General features: G+C 33.8%; 1 protein-coding gene across 2 annotated transcripts in view; it reads left to right on the plus strand.

Annotated features, from left to right (window-relative positions):
* The window catches only part of LOC138691124 (nucleolar pre-ribosomal-associated protein 1), a 101,875-nt gene extending 82,025 nt beyond the window's left edge, over window positions 1–19,850 (plus strand). For both annotated transcript variants that reach the window (XM_069812857.1, XM_069812858.1), the window contains 5 exons: window positions 7,492–7,701; window positions 10,238–10,467; window positions 14,296–14,556; window positions 17,448–17,586; window positions 19,194–19,850. In XM_069812857.1, the coding sequence (XP_069668958.1) occupies window positions 7,492–7,701; window positions 10,238–10,467; window positions 14,296–14,556; window positions 17,448–17,586; window positions 19,194–19,802 (1,449 nt within the window). In that variant the 3' untranslated portion in view covers window positions 19,803–19,850. The remainder of the gene's footprint in view (window positions 1–7,491; window positions 7,702–10,237; window positions 10,468–14,295; window positions 14,557–17,447; window positions 17,587–19,193) is intronic.
* Window positions 19,851–25,455: the final 5,605 nt, after the last annotated feature.

Consider the following 25,455-nt stretch of genomic DNA (forward strand, 5'->3'; position numbering starts at 1 on the left):
TAATAATCACTTTCATGTCTTAAAATAAAACTCAGTTGTATGTTACCTAGTTGACTAGTTTCAGCTTTGTCTCAGCCGTTTTTATGATATTCTAACCTACAATCAGTTTCTTCTAAAATTTTGAGTACCGGTTCCACGATCTTCGTGACGCGGTATCTTTTGTGAATTTTTATGTCATTCAAATTTTCAAAATGATCGGTTTTTAAATGGTTAACATTATCTCCATTTGACTCTTAATTTTCGAGCAATTCCAGATATAACAATTCTGTGTCGAAACGTTCCGCCATTTTATATTGCAACTAATGAATAATTAAAAATTTAAAGACGGAAATTTCTATCACTAAATTTAATGATAGTTTTACTGGTTTGTTAGGCTAAAGATGCTTGGTGAGATATAAAAATGATTTAATGAACCAGTAAATACATTAATGAAGCTTTGTGAAACCGGCCATAAGACTGGTAATATATAATTTCAAAAATATTTTGGAATATTAATATAGGGAAGATAATCTTTATAAGTCAACTGATTATCATACTGACACTTATTTCGATGCTGAGCTATTATCCATTTAATATTGAGGAAATGTGCGATCTCAACGTGGCAAGAAATTGAAGTCAGATTTGAATATCCTATAAACAGAAATAGGCCACTTGTTCCAATTCACCAGCTACTATTAACTCTAGATTCTATGTTACTGGCTCTTCAACTATAGCCGATATCAATAGTGCTTCAAAATACACAGTGAGTAAATAATAAAATGTTTCAGCAGCAATTGCTTCTTTAGGACTAAAGTACATATAATTTATACATGGACCTGAATTAGAGAATTTTATATGATACGGAATTCTCCTCGGGGTTTTGTGTACTACACACACATTCGTGTAATTATTGTCACCTGGTGGTAATAATGCTGAGTTTTTCTAAACAGAAATTCATATTTAGCATTATAAAATATAACCATACGTATAATAATTATTATTATTCAATAGTAGTCAATGCAACTTTCATTTATCAACTCTCTGTACTGTATGAATCATGGCTACTGTAACAGGTTACGATTTTACACATGTTTCATGACATATTCTACAGTACAGAATTTAAATAATAATATCAGCCAATAAGAAGTTGTCTTATATATGCAAAATCATTACCAACTGCTGTTGAGTAGTTAGAATAGTATTAACGACAGTTAAAGTTAAGTGTTGGTTATTTTAAACAAAATTATGTTGGAAAAATGAAAAAAATCTTAACAAAATGTTAAAAATAAACCAGCTGTTAATTTAACATTTGTTAAGCCAAATTAAACATTACTTGGACAAACCGGCCATAATACTATGTGATTTTATTAAAATGTTCCGATAACTAGGGTACTATGGTCGGTTTATTTTAATCTGTATATACTCCTTATGTTACCTGGGGGGAAAAAGCCAAGTCTGTACTTTTATCCATTTTCAATTTATTATGGAACACCTCAATTCCTGCAGCTTGGAAAAAAGCAATCATTGCACCAATTCACAAAAAAGGGAAACCTGCTCATGATGTTAATAGTTATCGACCAATAGCACTATTAAGCATGATAGCAAAAATCATGGAGTCCATGATCTCCAACAGATTAACTTGGTATTTAAAATCCCAAAATCTTTTATCACCAAGACAAGCCAGCTTTCGACAACTACGCTCTACCAATGAACAAGTCATATGCCTCAATCAAGAAATAAAAGACAGTTTTAACAAGAAAGAAGATACCTTGGCAATATTTATTGACTTTCAGTTAGCATATGACTCTGTTTGGAGAAATAAATTATTACTAAAACTCCAGAAATTAGGTATCTCCAGCAGTATATTTAGATGGATATCAGAATTCCTTAGTCAAAGATTCATTGCCACTAAATTCAATAACTCACTTTCTAGTTACAGACAAACATATCGAGGTCTACCTCAGGGTGCTGTCCTCAGCACAACTTTATTCAATATTTATATAAATGACTTACCCTCCCTATTAGAGGAATCAAACATGAAAACAGCACTACTTGTAGATGATATAGTTTTGTGGACTTCCGGATCTTACAGACATAGAGACAAAATTCAAAATTCTGCTCTTAAAGCTCTAAATCAACTACATGAATGGAATACATCAAATTTGATGACACGCAATTTAAGCAAAAGTAACTACCAAATATTTTCACTTGGTAAAAAAGAAAGAGAATTCAATATCCAATACAATGGCCAACACCTTCCTAGGACTTATGAATCCAAATATCTTGGAGTTATTTTCGATAGTAAGTTAACATGGAGCAACTATTTGAAATACATTTCTGAAAAAGCTCGTAAAAGAATCTCCCTTCTAAAAAGACTAGCAGGAAAGAAATGGGGATGCTCTAGGAATACTTTGAACACCACATACAAAATGTTTATACAGCCAGTGCTGACATACTGCGGAGAAATTTTAATTACTTCACCTTTCATAAAAGAAATAGAATATGTTCAAAACCAAGCTCTCAGACTCATTACTGGTGGAATCAAAACAACTCCAATAGATTCTATGAGATTCCTCACTAATATTAACAGTATCAAAATGACAATAGAAGAAAAAGCACTGATTCAATATGAAAAACTTATCAGATTACCAGGAAACAATTGGCATTCATACAGTCCTCTCTGTAGATTGAAAACTCAAAAAAGTTTCATATCCATTGTTCAAGAATTAAAACAGAAAATCAATATACCGAATTTAAAAGAAAACTTACAAATTAAACCAAACCCTTTAACTCTATTAAATATAGAATATAATCTAAATTTAACAGAAGAAATACTGAAATCAGAAGTAAACACTGAAATACTAAAACAATTGTCTCTAGAGACAATTAATATTAGGTACCCTCCACAAAACTGGCTTCATTTATACACTGACGGATCCTTGATCTCCAGAGAACAAGGTGCCGGTGCAGGTGTTACGTGCTGTCTCTTCTCACTTTATAGATCTCTTGGATATGGAACAACAAGTTTTGATGGAGAAATCATTGCAATAAGTGAAAGTCTCAGGAATCTTCTATGCCACATCAATAAATTGAAGAATGCAGTTATATTGTTAGACTCCAAAGCAGCTATTCTATCAATAGTCTCTAAACACACACCTTCATCTCAAACAGCAGAAATAACTAAAATGCTCTCTCAATTAATATCACTCAATAAAAGAATTGTATTCCAATGGATACCATCCCACTGTGGAATCCTGGGAAACGAGAAAGCGGATGCTTTAGCAAAGAAGGGCAGCACTGCTACTTACAGACCTGTTACTGAATCTACGTATTACTCTGTGAAGAGATTTATTAAATCTACATACTTAGACTTCAACAAACAAAATTTGATAACACAATCTCAAGGGAAAAAATGGAACTCTCTGCATCATAATCCACAGTTAATTCCCGATTTACCACGAAAATCGTCTGTAGCTGCATTTAGATTGGCAACAGGCCATGATTGTTTGGCCAAACAACTGCATAGAATTGGAATATATCAGTCCCCTAACTGCCCATTGTGCAACTCAAACCAAGAAATGGATTCGGAACACCTCAAAATCTGTGCTTCAGTGGCTGGCCATGATAATATCTTTGAAAAATATTGGAGTACAAGAGGTCAAATGACTTTATTGTCAAACGCTTGGCATTAGAAAACAACAACTCCTTATGTTATGAGTGGAGCCTGTTTCGTTTTTCATAAATTTATAAACGTTATAAATAATTCCCTAGTTTGACTGTGTAATGTTTTAATAGCACTTCCTAATTTAGAGCGAAACGGGGGCCATTGTTAAGTACATAGAATGTTATACAGAACTCTGTTATTTAACAAACACACTTTGAACTACATAAAACTCCTGATATCAGAGATAAAACGCAGAATATGTAATGCAAACGCTAGCTTCTACCCATTCTGCACAGCAACACTCCACGATACGAACAGTTCAAGACCGCGCTTTCGAATGTGCCCTGCATTAGGTGATTCATAGCAGCACTGTAACGAGCATGGCAGAACGAGGACCAAATATCATTCTCTGCGCATCAGTCAAATGGTCAAGCTTTCTTTGCGCTTCCTCTACTGCACCGATCAAAATCTGGAAAATACTATTATTGGCTGAACAAGTGGACTGCATTACATATTTCAAAAGAGGCATTGTTAAGAAGATTGAAGCTCCGTACCCTGTGGAGGTACTCGAGGTCACTATTTCTTTATTCATTCATTTATTATCTTCCATAGATCTTACATGAGCAATGAAGCTTTAAGATGTGAAACAAGTCAAAATTTTACAATATTACAATTACATTTTTACAAATTTTTACAATATTTTACAATTTTTACAGTTTTACAACGTAGTAATTTTCTACAATGATGAGGTGAGGTCCGAGGATTCGCCAAAAGATTACCCGGCATTTGCCTTTTGATTGGGGAAAACCTCGGAAAAACCCAACCAGGTAATCAAATCAAAGGGGTAAATGAAGTGATGCCGAGGACTTGCCATAGACCATCCGGCTTCAGTCCCACGGCTGGGGAAAACCTCGGAAGAAACCATTCAATGATTCCAGAGGGGGATCCAACCCAAGCCCGAACGCAGCTCCAGATCAGCAGCCCAGTGAGTCTGCCGACTGAGCTATATCGATGGCTCTACTAAAAATATGCAATACATAGCCAATCAGATTATTAAATTTACAAATGCAAACAATCATTCATCAGTTGAGCTATATGTATAATACAAAACAAGTTAATTAAATTCAAGGCATAAACAATCAGTTGTGATATACAGAAATTGATAATACATTTCATGCAAACTACTTCAAATTACAAACACAAACAATTTATCAATAGAGCTATACAGATTACTATTCAATTTAAAGCATATACAATTCATCGGCCAAAACTATACAAACATATACAATACAAAGTAAGCAGATTAATTCAATTTACAAGCATACTTTCATTAAGCTATACGAATTTGTACAATTAATATCAAGTATGTAGATAAATTCAATTTATAATCATAAACAATTCATCAGTTCAGCTATACAAACTACTATACAATTTACAGCATATACAATTCATCAATTGAGCTATACAGACTACCATTCAATTTACAGCATATAAAAATTCTATTAATTAATCAGTCTGCAGATTTTAATTTAATTTAGTTTTACCTATTTCATATGTATGTGTTATTTCTAATATGCATACATGATGTGATATGAAAGGCTGTTTGTAAAGACTGGCCCATTTTTTTCATTATCTTTAGTAAATGAAACTCAGAATAATTTTATTTTATAAAGCTGTTGCATGAGCACTGTAAATAAATACAATAATTAAATTGTAATTTCATAATAACATAGAAATAAAAATACTCAGCTCTTATTTTAATTAAATAAGTGAAAAAAAAAAAGAGCAACAAAAATTACCTGTATCTGATGCCAACATATTTCAGACATTTTACGTCAACACCAACAATTTTACATTTGACATTAAAAGAAATTTACTTTCTTAAGAATGTGAAGCAGCAAATAGGGTGGGAATTGTGTTCTTATTGTAACTTAAAAATGAAAATTACTTTACCGAACTGAAGTACTACACTTCACAGAGTTTTCATATTAAACTAGGTGATGTTACATAAACTGATTTTTTGTGCTTTACATCTGACACTATGAATTTTTATATTATACCTAGTAAAAATGAATTTTTAGATAGAAACTCAATGATAAAAAGTTCTTCAGATTGAATGCCCAAGGTTGCGGGTTTGATCCCAGGCCAGGTCGATGGGATTTAAGTGTGCTTAAATCCGACAGGCTCATGTCAGTACATTTACTGACATGTAGAAGAACTCCTGCAGGACAAAATTCCGGCACATCTGGCAACGCTGACATAACCTCTGCAGTTACGAGTGTAGTTAAATAAACCATAACATTTAACATCTTCAGATTGATATTCTCAGGCAATGTGAGAAGATTACTTGATTTCCAAAGACATTATTAAAAAAAAATATGGTGTAAAAATCTTCCGAATTTTACGCCTGAACCATGGAATTGCCCTGTAGGAACCAAGAAACATTCCATAGTTTTTTGTCTATATTTCTACGACATTCTATACTATCCCAGAAACTTCGGAATATGAAACGTGTACAATGCCAGGACTGCCATACCCTGACTCTACGAGTATGGCTCAATAAAATCCAGCAGAATTGTAAAGTTAGTCATCTACTGCATTTCCCTAAGTTCATTCCCAGTTTATGGGTTGCATGTGAATCATTTGAAAGAACAAATCACGGATTTGAATAATTTCAAGGGAAAAATTGTTCCGGGGCCGGATATCGATCCCGGGACCTCTGGTTGAACGTACCAGCGCTCTACCACTGAGCTACCCGGGAACTCCACCCGACACCGTCTCAACTTTTTCCTTTATATCCACACAACTCGCGTGGGCTGACGAAACGCCAGAGACCCACAACGAGTGCACACAATCTCTGTGTGAAAGACTAGATTTGCATAAATCACGGATATTTGCAATTCTATTGGGGTCAGTACTTATGGCTTGTCAGATAAAGTGTAGCAGAGAAGTGTTGTATTTCATTAATGTTAACTTCACCAAAACGTCTCAGTTGATTGTCTATGCCGTAAACAAATGTTGATCGCAAAGCATGTTTTATAGTACTGTAAAGAATTTTCAGTTTGAAATGTTGCCAAATAAAGAAACAAATGGTAGGGAGGTAATAAAAACAGAATAAAGTATATAAAGATTACAAGAAATAAAATACTCTAATACAAAAAAGTAGATATTGATTGACTTACTAAAATTCTACTTCGCTAATGTTACCTTCACCAAAATGTTTGAATGGAGCCGCCATTTTCAGTCGACTATTTATGCAGGAAACAAATGACTATCGCAAAGTGTGTTTTATAGTACTGTAAAGAATTTGCAGTTTGAAATGTTGGCAAACAAAGGAACAAATGCTAGGGAAGCGATAAAATTGTGTGATAAGCAGCCATGATTGGTTGAAAAACGTCCTTTCATACTGTTTTATTGGTCGAAAGTAGTATGGCGTAGTAAAAGTGTAATAGTCAGCACAAACTAACCTGTCATAGGTGCTTCATCATCCTATTTTTAGAACAAACGAAAGTGTCTGGTGCTAATATGAGTTCCTCGGTTACCCAATGAAATGCAGAGTTGCCTATTTTAAGTAATGAATGGCGCAGATGAGACCCTACAGATAAAGAAGTTTCATTTCTAACTTTGCGTTGAAATCTCCAACAAACAGGTATCACAATTTCGAGGGCATCTTATAAAACACTGAAACTGAAAAGGAAGGGGCAAGTGAATCACTCTGTCTGTATATGCTGTATGTATGTATGTATGTATGTATGTATGACTTATAACTCGAAACTCTTTGTAGTACAGTCTTGCATGTTACTTTAATATCAAGGAAAACAGTTATTTATAATATAAATTATTTGCAGTTACTTCAAATCTATGAAGCTGAAGGAGTGAGTTTGTATGAGTACCGGCCATACCTGTGGGGGGAAGCAGCTGTCAGTCATTACAGTGTCAAATCTAAAGTAGGGTTGTCTCTATGGAGGCAACCTCAAACAGGCCAAGTATTAGATCTTCTTGAGATGGATACTGTATTGGACACACTTAAAAACTTTCCTCTGGGTAGAGGTCTTGAGGTAAGTTTTTTTTTTCTCCTTCTACTCATCTGCTTATTCCTTTGTTTCACCACATACCACTTTTCCCTCCATGTGCAATTGAAAAGTAACTTAGCAACTGTGAACAAATATAGTTTTCTTTTAGAATACCACACTTGTGATATTTTTAAAAGAATGGAAATCTGTTCTTTTTCTAACATTAAAAATAATTTCAATTAAACCTATCTGCAGAATTTGCATTCCTCTTCATACTCATTGCGACCTCTCTTCATTGCAGGAAATTCTGCTGACTACTCGTCTTTAAATTTAATTTTACGTTTTGGTGGTATAGTCACAGTAACAATAATAATAATTATAATAATAATAATTATAATAATAATAATAATAATAATAATAATAATCATGACAGCCACTGTTGAAACAGAAAAACAATGAGATTCTTACAATACAATAATTTCCTGCTTCCTCCAACCTGCTGAATGTTTAGCCAAGTTATTTTAATATAACGAAGCGCATTCGGTAGCTTGTCAACACTAATTGATAATTCTGCAGTACTTGGGAAAAGTGACATAAGTCAGTTTCCACAAACCTTTTTTGATAATTTATTGACAACTTACGGAACATCTGCTCGCTTGGAAAAAGAGACCTAAGTATTTCTCCCATTACAATAATTCATACAGAAAAAAATCAAATCGACATAAACCAGTGTAAGTCGTCAATAAATTACCAAAAATGGTTTGTGGAAACTGACTTAAGTCACTTTTCCCAAGCACTGCAGAAATTTAAACCAAAGTGGTTGTAGTCAAGTTTCCAATCGATTAATGACAATCGAATTTTAATAAGACAACTGAGGTGGAAATTTCAAATACATTTCATAGTAGAAATGACATAATATTATCGTAAAATATATATATTCTGTAAATCCGGGATTTTTACTAAACCGACTGGAACACTTTTTCCAACTCTCGTAAGAGGGACAGTCCCAGTTTTCCAGGACGTATGGCAAACCTAATTACTTATTTTCTTTTTCCTTCCTCTTCTACTTAACTTTTTATTTTTTTGTTTTCAGCTCCTACTCAACTCCTTGTCTTCCTTCAACTATTCACTTACAAATTTTTTGTTTTCCTACACCTTCTACTTAATTGCTTACTCTTTTTTTTATCTTGTACCCACCTGCTATTTTTTTTTTTTCATTTTTATATTTTCTCTTGAGATGTTATTTTGATAGTAAAGTACATAATGTACTGATTTCATATGGAATTGGAATGTTATTTAACCAATGAAGATGCATTCATGTATAAATGCTCTTTTACACAAAAATGTATGGTGTCAACCACAAGGTGATGACACATATATAGATCTGTTTATCATAAATTACTATCATCATCAACATCATGGTATGGGCCGTTTGGCCCATTTTGTTCCCCTTACGAATTTGTAATAACTATTCATAAATTACTAAGAAACTTTAAAAGAACGAAGTATTGTAGAAACTCATTGACACAGTTGTTGACTGTATTGTTGTCGTCTAGAAATTTTGTTTTGTTTTCTTTTTTTTTTTTTAAGACAGTGAAGTTCATAATTTGCCTTTTTCGTCTGCTGTTTAACATCTATACATATAAATTAAATTATACACCTTTTTCTTTCTTTCCATTATTTTTTTTTAGGTTTCTCAATTATCTAAACACATTTGTGTGTGTGTAAATTTTATCTTCTCACAGGATTCTCAAACATTTATGTATATGTATTAAGTGATTCCATCTTCTTTCCGTCCATTATTCTCTTAATTTTTTGTTTTCCTACACCTTCTACTTAATTGCTTACTCTTTTTTTTATCTTGTACCCACCTGCTATTTTTTTTTTTTTTTTTTTTTTTTTTTTCATTTTTATATTTTCTCTTGAGATGTTATTTTGATAGTAAAGTACATAATGTACTGATTTCATATGGAATTGGAATGTTATTTAACCAATGAAGATGCATTCATGTATAAATGCTCTTTTACACAAAAATGTATGGTGTCAACCACAAGGTGATGACACATATATAGATCTGTTTATCATAAATTACTATCATCATCAACATCATGGTATGGGCCGTTTGGCCCATTTTGTTCCCCTTACGAATTTGTAATAACTATTCATAAATTACTAAGAAACTTTAAAAGAACGAAGTATTGTAGAAACTCATTGACACAGTTGTTGACTGTATTGTTGTCGTCTAGAAATTTTGTTTTGTTTTCTTTTTTTTTTTTTTTAAGACAGTGAAGTTCATAATTTGCCTTTTTCGTCTGCTATTTAACATCTATACATATAAATTAAATTATACACCTTTTTCTTTCTTTCCATTATTTTTTTTTAGGTTTCTCAATTATCTAAACACATTTGTGTGTGTGTAAATTTTATCTTCTCACAGGATTCTCAAACATTTATGTATATGTATTAAGTGATTCCATCTTCTTTCCATCCATTATTCTCTTACAGGTTTCTTAAACATAAAAAAAAAATTATATATGTAAAGTTTACATCTCTTGTCCTTTTCTATTTTCTAATTTTACAGGCTTCTCAAATATACAAAGACATTTGTACATGCAAAGTGTACGATCCAGCTTTCTTTTTGCCACTCTTTACTCATCTCCTGGCTCCTGCATCTATAGTGCAGACTCACAAGTTCATATGTTCAGGTGGGCTGGCACTGACTCTAGCTTCATTGGGATCCAGCTGTGAGGAAACACGAGCTGCTGCATACCAAGTTGTGTCCAAATTGTACTTCCATGAAGAAGCCATTAGGTGAGTTTCAGTTAATCCTGCACCAGAGTTGGGCGAGTAAATTATAATATGAAAGTATTATGCACATAATTTGCTTGTAAAGCATGTAAAGTAAAGTAAAATAAAAGAAAAAAAGTTTCATTCATTGCATAATAAACTAACGTTTAACTGTGACACATTAAACCTTAATAACTCAATTGGTTTAATTTTCGTTTCTTTTACTAGTTATTTACACCCAAGAAATTTGAGTACAAACTGAATCCAGTGATGTTTCAAAACTCTTCATTAATATTAATCTTCCGCATGAAACACTTTTAATGTTCATTCATAATTTTTTTTATATTTTAAGAGTTATACAGCACTATTACGTAAAAATTTCAGTTTGAGGTTATGGTGCAACACACTTTCTCAGTTGCCTTCAACTCTTCCTGCATTAAATAACACTAATTATGTTTTCTGGTTAGCCTCTACTGAAATTTCAAAAACAGGACTTGTGTAATGAACTTAAGACAAAAGACAAGTACTAAGATGATATAATATGGCTTGATTTTAAAATGGTTTCCTTATTTGAAATAATTCGTTGCCAGATTCAAGTACTGCCTAATTTTGCGTACATTAAAAATTTAACCAACATTGCTAAGAAAATGTATTCCGTAATTATCACACATTTGATCTTTAGTTTTGAGTGTGGAATAAATATACGCAAATTTTTTAGTATTACCGTATTTTCTCGAATACCCCATGCTCTCAAATAAGCCACACACCCCACTTTAGAAAGAAAGAAAAAACCTCAAATTATAAAAATAAAACTGCCAGCAAATGTATTCACGACAAATTAAAAACAATTAAACACAAATACAGTTCAATTAATTTTAAGTCCTTCGTTGCAAGTAAAGATTGCAACGGCATTAGAGCATTCGAGGCCTAGGGGTTCATTTCCCTTTCCTTCCTCCTCTTTCTACTTTTCTGTTCCTAGTGCTGATCTGCTGTGGCACTAAAATCGTCCTCCAGTGGCTTAAGGAGGGAAAGCTGATGATCAACAAGATCTCCCAGCTAGGTCCAATGGACCCGTCGACCAACAGCAGGTGTGGTCCTCCAGACATTCTGGGGGTTATGTGTGAATGAAGTAGCCACCAGAACGTTAAAAAACGATGTTCACTTAAATCGGCTACAACTTGCCATTTAACAAATCTGTGCTTCATTGGCTGGTCATGATAATATCTTTGAAAAATATTGGAGTGCAAGAGGTCAAATGACTTTATTGTCAAACGCCTGGCATTAGAAAACAACAACATTTAGTGGTACTCGTTTTCAGAATTTGAAATATGACTCACAAACTATACGCTTATCATATTTCAATTTCATTCTGACACATGTATGCTAATCCAAATGTCATTTAACAATGTTAACAATTGAAATAACTGCGCAGGAAGATAATAGCATGCACTACTACCTTAGGAGTTGCGCAGGAGAAAAATCGGCAATATTGCCAACTTTATTTTGAACAAGCCGCGCATCTGTATGTTTTACTAGTATATTTCGAAAGAAAGTGCGTAGTGTATTCGAGAAAATACGGTATTTTTCATATGAAAGATGATTAGTGTTAGCATTGTGGACTAGAGCTCATTCGGAAAAAAATCTCTCCAATTGCGCATATGAAGCTGAAATGTTTGCAGTTGTATCAGCAAATCCCCTGTTTTCTTGTGGTGTCTCTTGGCAAAGAATCAGAATTCTTTCTATATATTTTTCCAGCGGTCATTATGTTCGTCACCACGATTCTATCCTTGATATTGCGGGTGAAGCAAATAGTTCTACTGCATCAGTGATATTGTTTTCTGACTTCTGCCATGTATTGCTGTGCTGGTTTATAGAATCTAGAAGCACAATATTCTTTCATTCACTTGCTAAAGAACATAATAATAATAATAATAATAATAATAATAATAATAATAATAATAATAATAATAATAATAAGTGAGATTTCACTGATATTGAAATTATGGCATATTCATCATTGGCTGGCAGTTTATACATTGTTGTAATGTTGATTTTCAAAGGAACAGACATGGCATGTTGTTGAGAGCGCTAGTAGGTGTCGACAATGAGACTAGCTGCAGAACCATCATTAGACAAAAGTTGTTATATATTTTGGATGTTTGAATGCTTTAAGAACTATATTTACATTATAACTTCAGATGAAATGTTTGTTGATAGAAGTAGAAGGCAGCAGATTTGAGTATATGAGTTTTAGGTGGAATGTTATAATTTATGACACTTCCTCATTTTTACCATATTGCTGGCATTATCAGACACAATACAATAGACTTTTGTATTATACCGTATTTTTGCTATTTCGGTCACTTCATTCACAATTATTATTTATTTCCTATCTCTGACTGTCTGACACTAAACCATTACTTCATTAGATTCAGCACTGTATTAGAAGTATTTATAAAGAGATTGTATTGTTTACTTGATAGAATCACATTTGTATCATCTGCAAATAAGATTGCACAGGATAAATTACTTATAGTTGAGGCTAAATCATTAATATAAACTAGAAACAATAACAGATCTAAAATTAAACTCTGGGGAATTCACTGTTTAATATTTCTAAATTCTGAATAAGTGACTTTGTGACTATTTAGTATATTTATTCCCAGTTTTGTTTAGCAATATACGAGTCAGCCTACATGATAGACATTATAAACAAACATGTATGTAGCTAGCAGTATGCTTTCTGTTCAAGAAATGCTGCGACATAGAACATTTTAAAAAGAAAGTTTACGCTAAAGAGAGTGTGGTTTTATATTGCTGATTGTTGGAAGAACAAACCAATCTGTCTTCCAATTGTATCATATGCAAAGTGATACATATGGTCGCCCTCAGTAGCGTAGTCGGTATAGTGCTGGCCTTCTAATCTCGAGGTTGCTGGTTCGATCCCGTCCCAGGTCGATGGCATTTAAGTGTGTTTAAATGGGACAGGCTCATGTCAGTAGATTTACTGGCATGTAAAAAAACTCCTGCAGGACAAAATTCTGGCACACTGCGATGCTGATGTAACCTCTGCAGTTGCGAGCATCGTTAAATAAACCATAATTTAATAATTTTTCATACATATGTAAGAAACAGGTTTTTTCTATTATATTATGTTACACTCTCTTACGTTAAATAATTACTGTACTAAAATACTATGAAAATAATATTTCTATTAGGAGTGATTTTAGAATGAATTTAGAGATTGATTACTTATTTACGTTTTTTACCTTAATTACTCATTTTTATGCTTATTTATTTTTAACATCGTGTAGAAATCCTTTTTTCTCAAAATGTCCCAATCCTATCCTACACGTCTTTATATAAACTATCGTTATTATGAAATTTGTCAAACATGTAGGATATTATCAACATCACTTCTGCCTTCTGGGGATGCATGGTAGTATTGCCAGTAAGACATAATGCTCCAAGCTAAAAGGTCACAGATTTGATTCCTGGTGGAGTCATGGATTTTCTCCATTGATCTTATCCTTCCAGGGGTGTGTTTACTCACCCCCTAACAGAAATAGTTACCAAGTGTAGTTCCTTTGGGACTAAAGGTGACAGTCACACAGGATTGATATCCCTACTACTGTTAGTGTCGATTATCTGTACAAGTGAGAGCTTAACCTTTTGCCATTATCTGTACAAGTGAGAGCTTAACCTTTTGCCATTTGGGCCTCCATGGTCTATAATGGGATGACCTTACTTTACTTTTACCTGCATCCTTAGTTGCACTTTCTCATTGGACATATGTGTGATATCACACTTTGTGACTAGTTGTTTTTATTTTTATCAATTTTATTTTTACAGAAGGGCCAAGGGGCGACTACTGGGTCTGCAGTTCTTAGATGCGATACGAAATGGAGTGGCAAATATAACAAACACATCCAAATATCCACAGCTCTCTTCCATCATAACAACTTTCCTAGCTCAAACATCACTCATTCTTCCAGAGACTCATCATGCAATGTATATTCCTCTACAGAATTTCATCATAGCCAAATCATCCCTTGATGTAAACACAGTACCTGAGTTCTTCACTTTCTTCCATAGTTCTGAAATTGAATACAGGTAAGTTCTATTTATTTCTTAGTAAATGAAGTCTAGTTTGTTATACTAATAGTATTGATTGGCTCTGAATATAATTCACAAATTCTATTGTATCAGCTGTTTTATAATTGGAAAGTATAAAATAAGTACTTTCTTATTCGACTTCTCTTCCACTATCATCATCATCATCATCATCATCATCATCATCATCATCAAAGACTTTCCATTGTCTTCTAATGTGTTCTTTTTGATGCACTCTTCTAAATACTTCTTTTTTTTACATATTTTCTGACTTTCTTGTATATAACTTGTGTTCTAGGCATTCCGATAATTTTCGATGTTGTTTCATTTCTAAAGTGAATTTGAAAACTTTTCTTTTCCACTTTTTTTCCTTCTCTCCCAAAAACAATTAGCATATTTTTCGTAGGGTCAATGATACTAAACATATCACTTTTAGTTTTTTTTTTTATCAGTGTATCATCTGTTCTTCGTATAATTTCTTCTACTACTATTCAAAAATTTCATTTTGGTTGCTTGCTTCAGCTTAAATTCTTACTGATATGATCCGAGTTTATCATCTAATATATAAAAGTGAATGTGGGTATGTATGTATGTATGTATGTTCCCTATACAAATCTACACGATTTGTCCAATATGTACCAAAGTTTGCACATTTAATCTTCATAACCCGGAGAAGAACATAGGCTATATTAAAATTGTTAAAATGGACGTTAAATTGATTAAAAAAGTAAAAAATAAAAATAAATATGATCAAACATTCATATATAGTACTAAAATGCAATTTCTATAGTCAATTGTTCTTTATTATTGTCTGTTGTATTCAACATAGACTTTCATGAGGCCATGGAAAAAGCAAAACGATATAAAATAACATTGTAGATACATCATGAAGGCTAAAACTAGATCATTCATACAATAAGTATCTTTACGAAGTCCAGGACCGAATTATAAATTTCTCGATGCAGTTGTAGATAGTGAGCAGACTGTGTTTTATCAAACTGAATTCTTAAATTCTTTAAAATCACAAGGATTGCCAACACATAATTTAATACTTAATATTGAATCACCAATAGTACTATTGCGAAATATTGATCCACAAGAATTATGCAATGGAACAGGAATTGGAGTGAAAAAACTCATGACAAACGTAATAGAAGTGACAGTATTAACTGGCAAAACGAAAGGAAAAGATGTTTTTATCCCACATATTCTTATGATAGCCAGTAACTTGCCATTCGATTTTAAGTAACTGCCATTTCAGTGCAACTAGCATTCGTAATGACCGTAGTAAAATAAAGCTCAAGGATAGTCACTCAAAGTTGCAGACATTCACTTAAATCTCCGTGTTTTTCACATTGTCAATAATTGCGTAACTTGCTTTCAAGTGAGCACACCTAAACATATATACACATTTATACAAAAGACGGGAAAACGAATTGTATGCATATCAATGAGACTTTTGTCATGTTCCTAATGTAGTATGTGAATATACGCAAGCCCACTGAAAATAAGACATTAATTTATATTTTCTTTATTTTTGTTCATTTGAATTGATTGGGATACCGATATTTTAAATCCAAGATTTGGACGGCTATCATTTCGATATACTACTTAATTCTAAAATATATATCTTTCAAAATATTATTGCCCATGTCCAATAATGTGTTATTGCGAAATTTTATCTGTGTAATCAGGTTGCCAGTGTAGTATGTCAAGCATTGTGGAAAGAACGGTCACTTCATTTTCTATAACATATGTCTTTCAAAATATTATTATTTATGCTGAATAATGACTTCTTGCAAAATTATACTCTATCTGCATTCTGTATATAAAATAAAAAGTAATATATTTAATATGTTCTGAATTTGTTAGATATAATATCTCAAGTAATATTTTAAAAAAGGCCGGGTATGATATAAGCGGGCGTACAGCTGTCAAGGGGTAAAAAATATTCCAATATAAATTGAATTACATACGTATATATTGATTCTTTGGTACGACCGATAGATAAATTTTGGCTCACGATGACACCTCAACGATTAAGACTGGGAACAAGAGAATTCTCTAATTACCATCAGCTGTCTCTGTAATTCAAGTGAAAGCACACATAGACATGAAATTACGTGAAATGTATGTCAGCACAGCTTCAGTTAAATGTACAGATCTTACAATTATTTTTTCTCCGCCTCTGTAGTCGTACAACGTCACATTTGTGGCGGGGAGGAAAGGAGACAGCAGAAAAATTAATGGTGTTTAATACGCTGACAGCCACGACTAAGATAAAGCACTTGAAATTTAGCGGTAACTGACCGGCAGAGATAAATAAACAAAACAAATAAATATATAAATTTAAAACAAAGTTGAATGTCAGGCACATGATGAAATATTTTCTTTTCGGTGCCTGATCTACAATTGTTTTAAATTTAGTTAAACCTGGCAGGCATTTGGCTAAGGAGTATTAATTCATATAAGTGAAGTTAAGTAAAGATTCATCTTTATGTGCGAGGAAAGCTTAGTAAAACAATTCCTTTTGGTTGTCTATAGTTGGGTCTCCGAAATTTTCGAAAATTTAACAAACAGTTCATTTGAAAACAGAAGCAGAAAGGAAAACCCGGGCAATGCCGGGTACTTTCAGCTAGTAATATATTAAAGTTGGAATAAGTATTAATTGGACAAAAGTTGAAGTTTAACTGCAAGTAAAAATTCTGTTTGATATAAACAGAAGCCAGATAATTAAATGTAGAGAAAATAATGAATTTTAATTACTGAGACGTTAAAATTACATTAGAGATTTTTAAAAACTAAAGTTAGAGAGAAACTGAATAAGGTTGCAGTGTTACCAGAATGTCTTATTGGCAAGTTTTTTAATTGTGTCAATTTTATATTAATAGGATGTATCGTCTATGGATACTGCAAATAATTCGGGATGGAATGAAGAGTGATAAAGATTTTCAAGTGAGTGAAAGAAGTGTAGTTTTGAAACTTCTTATGAGTTTCTACTCATCTGTTCTTGCTGATGATGACGTCAAGGTTAGTACTATACATTTTTTTATAGTTTCCATTTAAATCTGTGTGATTGCGTGTGCACATGTGCATGTGGAGCATATGAAATGGACAGACTGAATAAGAAATGAAGTTGTGCTAGAAAGAATGGGTGGAGAAATAATAATGCTGAAACTAATGAGAAAGAGAAAAAGGAAATTGGCTGGGCCACTGGCTAAGAAAAAACTGCCTACCAAAGGATGCACTGGAAGGAACAGTGAATGGAAGAAAAGTTTGGGGCAGGAGAAGATATCAGATGATAGACAACATTAAGATAAGATACATGGATCAAATGCGGAGTCTTAAGAGGAAGGTGGAAGATAGGAAAGATTGGAAAATGCTGGGTTTGCAGTGAAAGACCTGCTCTTGGGCAGAACACTCAGAATGAATGAATATATATGAACTTAATATAACATAATTGTGTACACTTTTATTATTGCATTCCTGAAACTTCTCTTTTTCCAAAACTTGTGTATAGGCCTATGCATGTCTGCAGGTGTGTGTTTATGCATTTCTGTTAGGTTTTACTGTAATTAACTGATGGTGCATTCATTATGTGGACAAGAAGAACAAGTATGCCAAGTCAAGCTTTTACATACCTGTTAATTACTTTTCATTGTTCTCTTCATTTGTATAATATGGAGGAATGCCGATGCTTATTTCGAATAATGTACTTGTGAAAGGAGAATAATTTTCATGAATTTATTTTCAGAAAAAGTGACCTAATTGTGGTACCTGAAATGTTCTTGGCTCAAAAATCTGTGGTAATGTCCCTTTTTGGCCAAGAAAATTATTGTCACCGTAGTGTGAATGTTAATGCCATTTAAAAAGTACTAGTCTTTATGTTAAAACTTTATAAGAGAGAATATCATCGAAATGATAGCCGTCCAAATCTTGGATTTAAAATATCGGCATCCTAATCAATTCAAATGAACAAAAAAGAAAATATAAATTAATGTTAAAAAAATACATAATGAAATTTTAAAAAAGAATATTCTGCAACAAGATTTGGTAGCTATCAAAACGATAAAAATTTATTGCAAATAAATAATATACATTGAATATTGTAAAGATGAATAGAGATGGTGATGGATGATGTTCAATGAAGATTTTAAAATGGTTGATGCAATTGTCTGAAGAATCTTATCAGGAACCTTTAATTTTCTGAGGATCTCTGATGTAAATTTGGGAATTGTTCCTCGCGCACCAAACATAAGTCCAGTGATATTCCAATCTTAAATATTATATTTATGACTGAGATTATCACAGCATGGAAGGTAAATAGCGCGTTTCTCTTCATGTACCTGTTACTATTGTAATTAACGTGTTTTTCAGAAGTAGACTTTTGGGTACTTCGTGTTCTAGAACTTATGATCTCCAACAGTTCAGAACTACATTCAGTTTCCATCTACACTGGAAATGGGAATACTTGAAGGGTCCCAAATCTGTTGGGCCCGTAATGCTTGGCCACTCCAATCCACATAATATATTTATTATATTTTCCACAATTTCGAAATTGATGCCTTATTATGAATTCTTTTATTTATTTAGGGTTATTTTTAAAATGTACGTATACCTGTCTGAATCTCTTTCAGAAATTGATCCTTGAAGTGATTGAATCAGTTGTGAGGATTCCTGGGCCAGCTGAAGTTCTCGTGTCCAAGAATGGCCTCATATCCTGGTTGCATCAAATAATAAGACATCTCACCCCAGATGACATCATTCTCACCAGTGCAACAATTAATGTTGTGCATTCTTTATGGAATACTTTCTGTTGTTCATCTGAATCGAAGAGTCCTGGTGACATTAAAAGGAAATCACTGGTGCTTCAGCATCTTCCACGTCATATATTGCTGTTAATGTCAAATCTTTTATCCAAAGTTGGATTAAAATTGACACTGACGGACCTCCGAAAGTTTCTGCATACCATAAACAGTGTATTATCATTTGAAAATACAAAAGCAACATGTAGTATAATAAACACACAAAAGATGTTTGAAATACTTCAGGTAAGCAAAGCTGTTGTAGGCTCAGTTTCAGACTGTGAGGATCTGTTGATGTACGGATGCAAGTTTGCACAGCCTTCTAAAGGAACCAGTTCTACACTTACTGCAGACAGTGACAGTGAACAAGCAGTTTGTTATTTGAGAAGTATCATAATGAGATGGTTACAGAAGATGTTCAACAGTCATGCACCAACATGAGAGTTGAGTATAAGGGCTGTTCAATAGAATAAATACTAATCGTGATGTTTATTGCTTTATTCATTCATTCATTCATTTATTTTATTCCATAGATCTTATATGAGCAATGAAGCTTTCAGATGTGGAACAAGTAAAAATTTTACAATACAGTAGAACCCCGATTATCCATCACCCCATTAACCGATTGTCGGATCATCCGACTATCTTTCTCTCATTGGATAAATCGCAATATAGCGAACGCCAGTAGAGGAAGTTATCCCCTCCCACATGAAATGTGTACTCGACACAACACTCGCCTATCACGTAGAGTGTCTGTTCAGCTAGTAGGGGAAAAGTGGAAGGGGTCGTGGGCAGAGCTTCTACGTTCGCTATATTGCGATTTGCCCCTCTCGTTTTCTTTTTCCTACAGAAATATCTGTACATTATATTAGCACGTTATTTTTTCGAGAGAGGATTATTACAAGACTTTGCTCTTACACAGTATGGTCTACTGTTCAAATTGTCGTACTGTGTAACTTCTTTATAAAATTTATTCTACGGGTATCAAAAGAAATCGTGTTGTACTAAGTATCAAAAAGTGCAAATAGAGTGGTTTGGGGAACGAGAAACTGTGGCTCATCTCAGAATACGAAATTGGAATCACAACTATATGCAATTTAATGAAAATCAAGGATAAAATGTATAAATACGTAAATCTACAACATGAGACGTCCACTCTTCCTATCTTTCAACAGACAACCATTAAAAGGAATTTCCTTGCAACTAACAACCCGTTGTTAACAAGCAGACTTAAATCAGTGAAGTTCTGATGCACTACCCAGCGTATTCAATACAAGACCATAGAGGAGCTTATGAGATTGCAAGTATTATTCACTAATTTTACCAAAATCTTTTATGGTACGGATTACCCGATTTTTTCGATTAACCATTCAGCCCACCCCCTTCATTACCACGGATAATAGAGGTTCTACTGTATTACAATTACAATTTTTACAAATTTTTACAGTTTTACAATTTAGTAATTTTCTACAATTTTTACAATTTTGTGCATTTTTTAGAATATTTTGGCGAGATGTAGTGAGATGAGGTGAGGTCCAAGGATTCGCCAAAAGATTACCTGGTATTTGCTTTTTGGTTGGGAAAAACCTCGGAAAAACCCAACCAGGTAATCAAATCAAAGGGGTTGATGCCAAGGACTCGCCATAGACCATCCGGCTTCAGTCCCATGGCTGGAGAAAACCTCGGAAGAAACCATTCAATGAGACCAAAGGGGAATCCCACCCAAACCCGAATGCAGCTCCGGATCAGCAGCCCAGCGAGTCTGCCGACTGAGCTACATCGATGGCTCTACTAAAAATATACAATACATAGTCAATCAGATTATTAAATTTACAAACGCAAACGATCATTCATCAGTTGAGCTATATGTATAATATTAAACAAGTAAGTTAATTAAATTTAAAGCATAAACAATTCAATCAGTTGTGATGTACATAAATTGATAATACATATCATGTCATCATCTAATAACAGACATCCTTGTGAATTGAATGGTCAAGTCTTTGAGAATCACTTACAAGGTAGTCATTTCTTCCTTTAATAACTGAAAATGTCTGCCACAATGTGTTCCTTTAGAATAGATGGAAATTATGAATTTGCTGTTTGCTCTCAGGATCCAAATTGTACAGCTGTGTGCCATCTTGAGAAAGAAAATTGCCGCCACCTTTCACTATTCTCGTCATCTCTAGACACTCACGTTCTCAGACAAGCCACTGAATGCTGACCTGCTTCATGTGTGTATCTGACCCCTATACATCTATATTTATTGGAAATGTACAAAAACTTGCCCAGACATGTTCAAACATTTTAACAAGAGCCAGAATAGGTCACATTGTCACTCATTTGTACCTACACCGATTTCACATTTCTGATAATCCTACTTGTCTGTGGTGTAATAATCATGATGAAGATCTGGAACACATTCTTCTATACTGTCCATCCATAAACCACAAAAGAAGTAAATTAAAATCATCAGTACCAGTTGCAGAAGACACAGCCCTGCAGTATATATTGACTACACCCCAACTCTGGCTACTAGCAACAGGCATCTATAATGAACACCATCAAAACATCCCTCATTTCTCATGAAAAACAACAACTGAACAGACTACAGTGGACTATAGTGGACTTTATGTTGTTGGCAAACAGCTGGACACATTAAGAAGATTGAGTGATTGAGATATCAATGTACACTGTCACTCAATGCTGCTAGTGCCACATTGATGTGAACATATCTATATGGAAATCGATCACAAAAATAAATCCATTCAAATGTATTCCTTAAAAAGCAGGAATAAATTATATTATTTTTAAGGTAGTTCTGTCAGGACTCTTGAAATCATTTCTTTTTAAAAACAGAAACAATAAAAGGAGGCTTTACTGTACTCTTGAAACAAGTTCCATTATATGTTTACAAAATGTTATTGGACTAGTCTTCAATAATAATAATAAATATTATTATTATTATTTCTTTTTATTTTTATTTATTTATTTATTTATTTATTTTTATTTTTTTGTTGCTAATGGCGAGTACTTGACTCGTCATTATCCATATGAAGCCAGTTATATACTGTAGACCAATTTACCGACAGAGTCGTTGCCCAGGCTGTGTCATAGGAGGCTGGTCTATGCTACATCCATGATGAGATGATATGATGATGGAGATTTGTTGGGGTGCCATAGGTGAACTGGAGAAAACCTCTTGTGTTACTTGGACTTGCACAACACAAGGAATTGAACCCGGGTCTACAGGATTTAAGTCCAGCGCTCTAGTCACTAGACCACCATGGTGGCTACTTCAACTATTCTTGTTAACAATATGATTTATAATTAATTTTTTAATATATAATTGCTTTTCTATCGCACTTCCTGAGTTCAATTTAATACAGTAAAACCCCAATAAGAAGCTGTGCAAAGGACCGCGTGTAAACTGCGTATTAACTGGGACCGTATATTAGGCGGGTATACTAATTTTGATTTATCTATTAGCATTTTTCTTTATTGAAATATAAGATTCATGAAAGGTAATACAGTATTACTCCATTATGTAATTACTGTACTGTACGTCAAAGACATTTACAATATGTACTGTACTTAATTCTTTCGAAAAAAAAAAGTCATTTATAGTTGTTTGCTGTGTGCGTATTCTCCAAGTCCTCATGTTTACCAGACATCAGTTTCTGCGATTACATCCTCCCGACATCGTGATTACATCCTCGTAGTGATTGAGTCGCGATTTTTTTTTTAATTGTTCTTAATGTCTATGATGGGATTCCTAATGCATCAGAGAGTTGTTTCTGAGTAAGAGTATTGTTCTCATTGTACTTTCGTAACATTTCCGATTTTTCCCACACAGAAAGCGCTTTTCATTTAACACTCATTGTAATGACATTCACAGACACTTCAATACACTAAAGGACAACAAACTGCCCAGCAAAAATTTCCGGAATTTTATTACGGCCAAGTGAGGAATACTGTTTGAGAGAGAGGGTTAGCAAGAGGGTGAGGTATTGTAACTGTATGTGGCTTTAACCACGCAGATAAGGAGTCGAATAAGAGAGCGTAACAAGAGGGTGGGGTATGCTAAGGTATGAAGTATGAAGGTTTAAATGCACAGGTAAAGGGTCGAATACCAATACTTTTCAGGTTAATGGGACCAGTGAGTTCAATGACCAAGATGTTTCATTGCTGTTACAGTACATTGCTGAAAATTACATCGAAAATATTCCAAAAATCAGCGTATTATGCGGGACTAGAGCGCAACAAACGGGGTATTGTATAAAGGCGTTATATATGAAATGTGCAGGGACTGGACAAAAAAAGCATATTACACTGGATAGCATAATATCCGGGCGCGTCTTATCGAGGTTTTACTGTACTATATTTTGTTTTTAGGGAGTGGATTCACCAAAGTGCCTTAAGATTGTCGATCTTCTCCTTTGTTGTTTATATCTACTTCCAAATGAAATGAAACAAGTTACAATGATCTTATTACTACATTGCAGGTTCAGTGTTTACATTCATAAGAACCCTAGTAGAAATGCTGGGATTACTTTTTTATTACCTTCCATTTAAAAACATTTAATACTACATATAAACAGATGTTGTAGGATAAAACAAATTCTCCATGTGCATTCCTCATCATCGAATAAGGTTCAGGCAAGATGCATACAAAACGATGTAGCAGCAGTCTGCTCCTCACATATTGCTTCCATCGCACTGGAAATAAACTTAAACATGTTTCAGTTGGTACACTTGCCATGAGTTAAGATTGTTGTGTCAGTATGATGTAAAAGGTTTGGGATGAAGTTAACAAAACACTTGCGTTTTCATTATCTCCTGGCAACTTTTCTTTAAATAACAAAAATCCAAGTCAATTTTTATTAAACAGCCTTTGTATATTTTTATATTAAAATAAAGGATTTGACAAACAAGTAAATTGAATTTTTATTTATTTCATTCTTTTACATAGTACTTAGATACATCAAAATACATGCCAAGAGCCACATAATGGTACAGCACATATTTTAAATTGTTAACTGCCTCCCATTGGAGGTAGCCCAGAGGGACTCTGTATACTCTCCTACATGAATTTTACAATATTAAATGTTTACATAAATTTGTTGACAGAAAATTAAAATAAACATATATGAATTATAGACTAAAGTGAAGAAAAAGAAATTAAACAGAGTGAATATGATGACTCAGAATTTGGCAAGAGCGTTTCAAAACTGAAGTTACTGTGTAACCACCAGCTCAGCGTCCCTGACTGGAATGCGGTGATTGCCTGCTAGTAAGACAAGGACAGAGCTATGTTGAGGTGTAACATGAATGCTACTACCTAAATAGAAAATATTACTCACATTGTATTCCTCATGGTGAAAGTGGTGTTGCTAGATCCGATAGGTCCGACATGCGCAGAAATGAAGAAGTCTGATCGTCACTTGTATCACAGTTATCACTGTCATCACTATCACTATCAGTGCTGAAACCGTCTCCAGAAATGATAATGCTGTCGATAACATCAGGTAGTCGTCCATCTGTTTCCCAATATGAGTCCTCCAGTTTCTTCACGTGGTCACAGCAGCGTTTCCAGTCGTCTTTCGTTATGGACGCTATTGCATATTTTGCAATATTATTCAGCGCCTGTAATGACAGGTCGCCTGTAACATTATTTTCTCGCACTATGCGCTTCATTTGTGCCCAAATGAGTTGAATTGCACTAAGTTCACACATGTAAGGGAGTAGTCGCAATACGGTATGACGATGTAAAGCAAGCATGGTTAAGTCTCGGTGTACATTTTTTCCTGCAGCCATGTTATAATATCCTGTTTCACAGCACACCGTGAGGGAACTTTGTCAACTTGCATATGGTGATATGGTGCGTTATCCATAATCACTACAACTTGGGAAGGGAGATTTGGAATTAGTTTTTCCGTAACCCACTTCTCGAAATTAACATGGTTCATTTGGTCATGGTAGTCACCAGTAGACGTACCTGCCTTATAGATCAACTCAGCATTTTGAATGAAACCTTTGCTACTGCCCGCATGAACAATGATTAATCTGTTTTTGGCATTTACGTCCATATGAA

Source organism: Periplaneta americana, chromosome 16 (assembly GCF_040183065.1).
Source record: "Periplaneta americana isolate PAMFEO1 chromosome 16, P.americana_PAMFEO1_priV1, whole genome shotgun sequence".
NCBI lineage: Eukaryota > Metazoa > Arthropoda > Insecta > Blattodea > Blattidae > Periplaneta > Periplaneta americana.